A 9,664-nucleotide genomic window follows, 5' to 3' on the forward strand; every position below is an offset into this window, starting at 1 on the left:
TGGATATGATATTCTCTTTACTCCTAGTTGTAGAATTTCCACTCAGCCAGCCCTCCTGTGGCTCTGGACGTTGTCCTTTCCCTGGATCAAGCTTAATTTGACTTAGTTGTTCCAGGCAGCAATCTCTGGTGTTAACCTATGCCGCCATCTTCGGTTCTCCGGCTCAAGTATTTTTTTACTGAACCTAAATAGATGAAAGCGAAGAGTCTCTCATGGTTCCTCCCTCCATGTGTCAGGCACAAGACTATGCACTCACATACATTGGTTTGATTAATATTTCAGAGGTTCTTCCCAAGAAGCTCAGCAAGTTTGTGCCTGGCCCAAGATTCATCGCTAGTAAATGGCAGGCCTGGGATTCAGACCCAAATAAGTCTGACTCGAAAGCACAGGCTCTTTCCATTACACCACACTGCCTCAGGGTCTATAATGTAACTTCTATAGTACTGAGCACAAACTGGCTCACTCTGTTCTACCCCAGTCCTGTCCCTGAGTTTGGGAAAGAGGAGGCTAGCCTTGGGGCTACAGGGAAGGGGAGAGTCTACATATGATCCAAGGCAGAAAGTGGAGTTAGGCAGCAGCGGCCCAGGCCATCTGGAGGAGGCAGGCCCTAGCCTTTCTCAGTTAGCCCATGGTCCTTCCTCTATTCCAGCCATTCAGGCTAAACCTTGGGGTGGGTAACTGACACAAGAGGAAACTCAGGAATGCATCCCCTAAGAGTGTCTGGCATATTGCCAGACCTTTAACCATGTTATTTATTGCCCCCTAATAGCACTGTTACAGGACTGAGGCCCAGGTTGACCCTTTGCCATGTCATTTTTTAGGATCACCTCATCAGGAACTCAGGATCTGGTACCTGCCTGACGTCTGAAGACAAAAAGCCAGCCATGGCCTCCTGCAATCCCAGGGACCCCCACCAGCACTGGCTCTTCATCTAGGCCCCAGATCATCACCTGTGGAAGTTCCCACAAGCCTCTCAGGAAACAGTATTTTGGGGAACCTGATGTTTGGGAACCTAAGCATCAGCTTCTCTGTAGGCCTTAAAGATGGAGTTTAAACCTAATTTTGGATGTCAAAGCAGGACCTTCCTACTCCTTGCAACAACATTGGGCCCATTTTCTTTTCTCCACATTGATGGAAGAGACTGTAAGAGCACATAGCACTTGACCAGAGTTTTCCTCTGTCCTAGAAACAGACTTCCAAAGCAGAGAAAGCTCCTGGGATAGGGCCCAAGGCAGCAATGCTGAATTCAAGAAAAGTACCTCTGCATCCATGTCCTGACTACCTGATCACGTAGAGCTGGGCATACAGAATCTAGTGACATAATATATTCTAGCAGAGATCCCTCTGTTAGCGGTCTAAGAGCAACTCCCTTGCTAATAGTATGCCGAGTTTATAGAGCCGTTTAAGGTTTACAGAAAACACCCTGACAGGAATCCTTTATTTACTTCATCTGCACAATGACTCTGTAAGAAAGACAGGACAGGGACCGGCATGCCCATTTTACAGATAAGAAAGCTGAGGCAGGGAAGGGTAAAGGAGGTTGTCTGTAGTCCCACAGCTAGTGGATGGCGGGAGCCAAGACTGAAGCTTGATCTTGAATACTGACCCAGGGTGCCTTCACCACAAAAACACTAAACACTAGCCACCGCCATTCCCATTCTCTCTTCCCTGCATTCAGATAATTTCTGGGTGGCTGGTCTCTATAAAGCGCAGAACAATGGAGCCAGGTAGCCATGAGGGAAACCACACAGTTCATGGAGCCAGCGATTCTCAGGTTTAAGTCCCAGACCCCCCCTTTTTTTTTCTTTTCAGTGCCTCATATGTAATGTAATAAAAGGCAAAGTAGCCATGGATGAAATTAAGGATAGACAGGGGCAATGTCCACTAGCCCCTGACCTTCTAAAATTCTGTAAGACAATTTGAAAACCATCACATTAGTACAACCTTATCATTTTCCTATTATGAAACCGAGGGCAAATAAGTGAGGTAATTTGCCCAAGGCAACTAAGTAAGTCGGACCCTACACACTTGGACTCAGACTTTCAGTAGCAGGTTGTCATCATAGGCATCACCACGTGAGGGTGCCAAGGGATCACAGCTGCCTCTCCTTCCCTGCAACTCAGTACTGCAGGTCTCCTAGGTCCCTGAAGAGCCTTCAGGATCCTGTGGACGCTACAGTGTAGAGGAAACATTCTGGGATAGCCCAGCCAAAGGGAGAAGGCAGAGCATAGCCTCTCCCATGATGTGGCCTGAGTGGGAAAGGTCTTTTCTAGAAAGAGGAGAGAATTGGACATGAGATCCCTGTAGAAATAAAGGTTTTGTGGCTTTGGTAAAGGAAGTTTGCATTGGATTCCTCCTCCCCCTGCTTGGTTCCTTTGCTGAACCCTTTGAAGAATCTATTGATTCAGGCTGTGAAGAACTACACACATCTGAAAAGTCCATCACAGCACCTTGCTCTTGTTCCCAAACATCCTTTGGCCTACGTACTGTGTGTCAAGCATAAGTAGACATGAGGAGGTATAAGATGAGGCTCTTCCTCTGTGGAACTCAGATTCTAGGTGGAGAAACAGAGATGCAAGCAACTCATGGTGTGTTCAGAGATGTGCTAGGTGAGTTAGAACAATTCCTTCTATTGAGGCCCTAAATTTTAGGGGGATCAGGGAGGGCCTCACAGAGATGGTGACATTTGACTTTAGACCTCAAAGGATGAGTCCTCAGGTGGGAAGGACTTAATAAACAAAGAACTCATACAAGAAATTATCTACATGAGAAGACATACAGAGGGACAAAGGCACAAGTGGATCTGGGAAACCAAGAGGACATCAGGGTGAGGGAGCAGTAGATGTAGAAGCTAGAAGAGCAGGGCCACATAACTTTCATGGACACTTTTGCCTTCATAAAAAGATACATAAAATTATGTTTTATAACTGCTTAGGTATAAAAATGAATATAACCCAGGCTGACGGTATTCATTTTATTATGGTTTTAAAAGAAAAACAGCCCAGCCAGCCTGGCTCAGTGGTTGAGCATCGACTTATGAACCAGGAAGTCATGGCTTGATTGCCAGTCAGGGCACATGCCTAGGTTGTGGGCTTGATCCCCATTAGGGGGCGTGCAAGAGGCAGCCAATCAGTGATTCTCTCTCAACCATTGATGTTTCTCTCTCCCTCTCTCTTCCTCTCTGAAATCAATAAAAATATATTTTTTAAATTTTAATAAATAAATTAAATTAAACATTTTTTGAGCCCCTAAGAGTATTGTGGGCCTTGGGCACTGTGCCTGCTATGCCTACTGGGTAAGTCAGCCCTGTAGAACAGGGGGTTGGGGCCCAATTGAGAAGGCTTTGGATGTCATGCTAATAAGTCAGGTAAGCCATAGGGAGCCATGGTCCCCAACTCTAGCCCTACTCTGGTTGCATTAAACATCTAATCATTTATCAGGCCTTATTTGCCACTTATCCCAAAATCCCTCATACAGTCTATAACATCACCTAACAGCTCTCCAGCCCAATCTTATGATATATGCTCAACCAAGGTGCCCTAAGGTGATTCCTTGTCCCTACCCAAAAACAGCATAGCTGCTCCCAGGGGCAATCATAAGAGTAACAGGAAGTGAGAGATGCAGCACAAGAGAGAAAAGACCACATGACATACCTATAGAGTAGGCCCAGGTTTGGGGGTGAGGAGGAGACTAGGGAAGGGCAGTTGTCAAGAGGGAGAGAGCACTGACACGGGTGGTAGAAAGGCTCAAGAACCAGCTTCATTGCCTCTCTTTAGCCAAGATGGGTCTTGCCCTAACCTGATACCTGCCTCCTTCCTTAAAGTCCACCCCTTTAACCACTCTCAGAGCTCACCTAAAACCTTAAAAGCTTGCTGCTAGCCCTGTGCCTCTTACCTTAGCATTGAATGGCTGGTCCCCTTTGGGGATTTATTTCCCACTTGAAAAGTAATGGTGCCATTGCCAAGAAGAGCTAAGTGTTCCAGAATTTATTATCTATTTATATATTAATTACAAACTAATTCAGTACAAAAGTCAAATAACACAGAAAATGTGAGTTTAAAAAGTGAAATTTATCCTCACAATGCTCTTATACCTAGTAATTCATTCTATAGATATAATAACTTTATTGCTTGGTAAAAACCCTTTAAAACTGCTTTTTTGTAAATCTACCAATGCACTTATACACAGTACCATACTGTTTGCAACTTGATTTCTTTACTATATGAACGACATTTTTTCATGTCAGTTTATTTAAGTCTAATTCATTCTTTTTTTTTACTTATTTTTCCAAATTATAAAAGAAAGTTTATTAAGATTCCTTGCAAAAATTCCATCAAAGCAGATTTGAAAGAGCCTATGTGATCAATTTGATCAATTACTATTCTTGTTGTGTAAGTGCAAATAATCAGGCCAAACTAAAACTGGACTTAATGCAGTCTCTTTGAAAATGAGGGTAATCCTAGAAAAATTGTGTTTCAATGGGAACCACCATATCCAATTGTGAATGTTGAACTCCAGTGTAGTTAACTGTCTTCAAAGTTTTGCTTTTCAGATTGTGTCTATGTATGCCATATAGTGTTTCTGGAAACTTTGGAGGTGCTTATGGAGGTAGTTTTGGTGGGAATGACAATGTTGGTTGTGGAGAAAACTTCAGTGGCTTTGGTGGCAGCTGTGGTGGTGGTGGATATGGCGGCAGTGGGGATGGCTCTAATGGATTTGGTAATGATGGAAATGATTTTGGAGGTGGTGAAAGCTACACTGATTTTGGCAATTACAACAATCAATCTTCAAATTTTGAACCTATGAAAGGAAGAAACTTTGGAGGTAGAAGGCCCCTATGATGGTGGAAGCCAATACTTTGCCACACCATGAAACCAAGATGGCTATGATGGTTCCAGCAGCAGCAGTAGTTATGGCAGGGACAGAAGGTTTTAATTATTGCCAGGAAATAAAGCTTAGCAGAAGAGGAGAGCCAGAAAAGTAATAGGAAAGCTACAGGTTACAACAGATTTGTGAACTCAGCACAGTAGTAACAGGGCCTAGCTGCTACAAGGAAGATGTTTTAAACAATACTCATGTGAATGAGCAAAAATATTGAGGATTCCCTAGCCAGTTTGGCTCAGTGCATAGAGCCTCGGTCCGAGGACTAAAGGGTCCTGGGTTTGATTCAAGTCAAGGACACATACCTCGGTTGCAGGCTCGATCCCAGGGCCTTGGGCAGGAGGCAACCAATTGAAGTGTGTATCTCTCTCATATCGATGTTTCTCTCTCCATCTCTTTTGATGGTTGTGGAACCAGCTGCCTGATGGTTTTTAACTTCATCCCACAAATGCTCAATTGGATTGCGATCTGGTGATTGTGGGGGCCACCTAAGCAAGGTAAAGTGTCCCTCATGTTCTTGAAACCACTCCTGCGCAATAAGAGCACCGTGGCATGGCGCATTGTCTTGTTGGAAGAAGCCACCTCTATTTGGATACGCCAATAACAATGATACTTAGGTATGTTGTGCTATTCAGAAGTTGTTCCACACGAATTAAAGGGCCCAAATCATGCCAGGAAAACATGCCCCAAACCATAACACTGCCCCCACCAGCTTGAAGGGTTGTACTCATGCAGGTGGGGTGCATGCTTTCGTGCTGTTTCCGCCAAATTCTCACTCTGCCATCTGCATGGTGCAACTGGAAACGTGATTCATCAGACCACATGACTTTTTTCCAACGCTTGACTGTCCAATCCTTGTGTTCCTGTGCGAATTGGAGACGTTTTATCTTGGTAACTGCAGACAGCAAAGGTGTTCGAACAGGCCTTCGGTTGTTTTGCTCATTCTCGCTCCATGGCTCCAAGTGCCAACAATCATCCCACGTTCAGAGGCTGTTAAATCGTGTTATTTACCCATATCTTCAGAAAAAAATCACTTCTACTGTCGTGGTAAACAACGTACTTTCCTATTTATAATGGTCTGACCCTCTAGCAACTTCAACACGAAATTATAACTAATTTGCCTACAAACGTCAGGTGGTCATAATAATCTGGCCACTCGGTGTATATATTAGTTCTAAAAAATAAACAAAAACTCAAGGACTGTATTTGTGACTAATTGTATAACAGGTTATTTTAGTTTATGTTCTGTGGAAATTGTAAAGCATTCTAACAAAAGATTTTAATATAGATTTTTTTTCACCCATGCTATTGATTGCTAAAGGTAATAGTTAGATCATGATGCTGAATAAATATCTTTTTATTGATTTCAGAGAGGAAGGGAGAGGGAAAGATATCGAAACATCAATGATGAGAGAGAATCATTGATCGGCTGCCTCCTGGAGATCAAACCCGCAACCCAGGCATGTGCCCTGACCAGGAATCAAACTGAGATCTCCTGGTTTAAGGTTGACCCTCAACCACTGAGCCACACTGGCCAGGCAAATGTGTCTTTTAAAAATAATAACAATAAAATGCCCAAGATTAAAGACAAAGAGAGAATCTTGAAAATAGCAAGAAAATAACAGTTAGTTACCTACAAGGGAGCTACCATAAGATTGACAACTGATTTCTCAACAGAAATTTTGTAGGCCAGACGGGATTGGCACAAAATATTGGCACAAAAAGTGATGAAAAGCAACCAAGATTACTCTATCCAGCAAAGCTATCATTCAGAATCAAAGAAAGATAAAGAGCTTCCCAGAAAAGAAAATGCTGAGGGAGTATTACAAGAAATGCTAAAAGGTCTTCTTTATAAAGAAGAAGAGATTGGTGTGGTAGGCCTCCTGATCTGGCCACACCCGCATACCAGCACTGCCCAGGGTCCTTCTGTTGATATAATTGGCCAGGGGAGAGTGGTCCTCCTTTTCTCTCTGGTTGCTTGAAGATCAACTTCTATCATAAATAACACAGTAACTATCTGAATCAGAAAGTTCATGACCAACAGACAGCTTCAGCAGAAACAAATCATCATTGACGTCCTTCACCCAGGAAAGGCAACAGTACCCAAGAAAGAAATTTGGGAAAAACTAGCCAAAATGTATAAGACCACACCAGATGTCATCTTTGTGTTTGGATTCAGAACCCATTTTGGTGATGGCAAGACAACTGACTTTGGCATGATTTATGATTCCCTGGATTATGCAAAGAAAAATGAAGCCAAATATGGACTTGCAAGACAGAGAGCCTGGCTGGCATGGCTCAGTGGTTGAGCATCGACCTATGCTCCAGGAGGTCACAGCTCAGTACCCAGTCAGGGCACATACCTGGGTTGTGGGCTTGATCCCCAGTGTGGGGCGTGCAGGAGACAGATGATGAATGATTCTTTCTCATCATTGATGTTTCTATCTCTCTCTCCTTCTCCCTTCCTTTCTGAAATCAATAATAAAAATATTTTTTTAAAAAAGGAAGAGAAATTCCCCACCAAAATTTTTTAAATAAGTAAATAAAAAGTGCAGCCAAAGTCACCATCTATGCCTACCACTAGGAGATGATGCGGGGCATGTAGATTTGACACTAGTTGTGAGAGTCTTAAATGTAGTCTTAAAGAATTTAGTTTTTCTTTTCTTTTTTTTATAATCCTCACCTAAGGATATGTTTTTATTGATTTGAGAGAGAGAGAAAGAGAGAAACATCAATCAGTTGCCTCCTCTATGCACCCCAACCCACAACTCAGATATGTGCCCTGACCCACAATCTTTTTGGTGTATGGGACAACACTCCAACCAACTGAGCCATCTGGTCAGGACCTAAAGATTTTGGTTTTTAAGCAAATACAGATTGGGCTTCTCTGAGCTAGGCCACGGATACAGAGATGGATGTGATATTGGCCCTGCCCTTAAAGGTAAACTTTAGAGCAGCCGTTCTTAACCTGTGGGTCGCGACCCCTTTGGCAGTCGAACAACCCTTTCACAGGGGTCGCCTAAGACCATCCTGCATATCAGATATTTACGTTACAATTCATAACAGTAGCAACATTACAGTTATGAAGTAGCCATGAAAATAATTTTATGGTTGGGTCACAACATGAGGAACTGTATTTAAAGGGCCAGAAGGTTGAGAACCACTGCTTTAGAGTATGTGATGTTGAGGGGTAACTTTTAGGAGGCCCTAAAGCCTCCTCTTAAACTCCTCATCTGAAGGCTAGAGCTGTCTCTTTACTCTCCAGAGGAGGTAGGAGGTGGGAAGAAAATGACAAAAGAGACCCTGGTCCCCAGCCCAGCTCAGCCCTCCTCCCCAAGCTCTACTCTGTTAGAATGCTGGGGGTTAGACTGAAGAGGGAGCCCTCCCGGTTCCCTGAGCATCATAGTTTACACTCCCCTGACTGGCTCAAGGACCTAAAAAGGTGACTGTTTGCATAGAACTCCTTCTAACAGCTTTTCCAGGCCTCTCCTGTATCTGCAGACATGAAAAGTTGAATTCTGCAGTTCCAGGGACCTGGTGACTTTGCTGCTTCCCTCTAGACTTCCAAGCTTCCCGGCTCCCCTCTGCCTAAAAAACCATAACAACCATAGTCCTCTGCTCTAGGGCCTCCCAACCCAAAGACCTCTGCCTGTCTCAAGGAATACTGCTTCTCCCTCTTTCCTCTTCTACTGATGGGCAGAGCCTTTCGCCTCCTGCAGGACATGCCCACTCCTCCACTCTGCTCCCCCTGGCCTCTACCCTTATAACCCTCAAATTATCTCGCTAACCCAAGGGATCCCTCTTCTAACTCCCCCACATTGTCCTCTGGGAGCTCTCTTTTCATCTCTGAGTCTCCCCAAACCTGTTTCCTAGTACCCTCTTCCACAGAGTTCTCTAATGCACCTACTTTGCACAGACATATGCACACGTCCCATCTCCCTCTGTGCACTCGGAGATGTTGCTGACCCTTCCTCCCTCTTGCTAGTCACTCTTCCCTCCTCCAATCCTCTTTTGCCCCCACCTCCTAGTGCACGGGATAGGTCTCTGTGCTGGCAGTGCCACTGAGGACAGTGAGGCAGTGACACGCTACTAGGGGAGCACCCTGAAGGGAAAACCAGTCCAGGTTCTCCATCTTACTTCTGGAAAAGACTTTGTTGGATGCTTTTCAACTAAAAGTAGATAATTAATTTAGCCCTGACCTTGTTCTGTCTTTGAATAACAGATAAATTCGTTTACTTGAAAAGAAATCTTTTCATTTGTATTTCCATGTCACCTGTGATTTTCCCTGCCTTCCACCCGCAGCCCTGCCAACTGGCAGGAAGGTTAGCAAAGCTGCTGATAAGAGGAGTATAAAAAGCCTTGGGTCATGGTAAGGGGCCACTTGTGGTCTACTCCACTGGCAACATGCTGAGCTTCCTCGTCTTTGCCACCCTGGTCCTTTATGGTGAGTGGGTCATGTGGCCTGAGTTCTAGGAGGGGATTTGAGCAGGAGGGTCAGAAAGCTATCCCTAAGCCCAGACCTGCTCTCTACTCCAGGGCAGGTAGGATACTCTGCCTGTAAGTCTAGCAAAAATTTTACTCTCTTGGAGCCCATGATAGAAAAGTGTGGGGCCACTCTTGTGCAGGCCCCTCATGAAGCAGAGAAGCCTCTACCAGGGGCCTGGGCTTCCCTCCCACCCCCACTGACAAGATGGCATCCTCAGCAGGTGCCTGTCTGGGTGAGCACTGCTGTCCATGCCCCTGGAGAATCCTGCCCAAGCACTGTGTGTCGGGGGGTGGGGGG

The 9,664-nt window shown here is 44.6% G+C and overlaps 2 protein-coding genes across 3 annotated transcripts in view; both read left to right on the top strand.

Annotated features, from left to right (window-relative positions):
• Window positions 1-1,849, top strand: part of GALNT6 (polypeptide N-acetylgalactosaminyltransferase 6) — a 24,496-nt gene extending 22,647 nt beyond the window's left edge. Inside the window, 1 exon segment of the mRNA XM_006757069.2 lies at window positions 822-1,849. Within this exon segment, the coding sequence (XP_006757132.1) occupies window positions 822-935 (114 nt within the window). The 3' untranslated portion in view covers window positions 936-1,849.
• A 6,955-nt stretch (window positions 1,850-8,804) lies between these two features.
• Window positions 8,805-9,664, top strand: part of CELA1 (chymotrypsin like elastase family member 1) — a 16,863-nt gene continuing 16,003 nt past the window's right edge. The window contains exon 1 of one of the 2 annotated variants that reach the window (XM_006757070.2): window positions 8,805-9,325. In XM_006757070.2, coding sequence (XP_006757133.1) covers window positions 9,286-9,325 — 40 coding nt within the window. In that variant the 5' untranslated portion in view covers window positions 8,805-9,285. The other variant, XM_015559630.1, reaches the window with a different exon arrangement.

Source organism: Myotis davidii, unplaced genomic scaffold (genome assembly GCF_000327345.1).
Source record: "Myotis davidii unplaced genomic scaffold, ASM32734v1 scaffold233, whole genome shotgun sequence".
In the NCBI taxonomy this organism is placed as follows: domain Eukaryota; kingdom Metazoa; phylum Chordata; class Mammalia; order Chiroptera; family Vespertilionidae; genus Myotis; species Myotis davidii.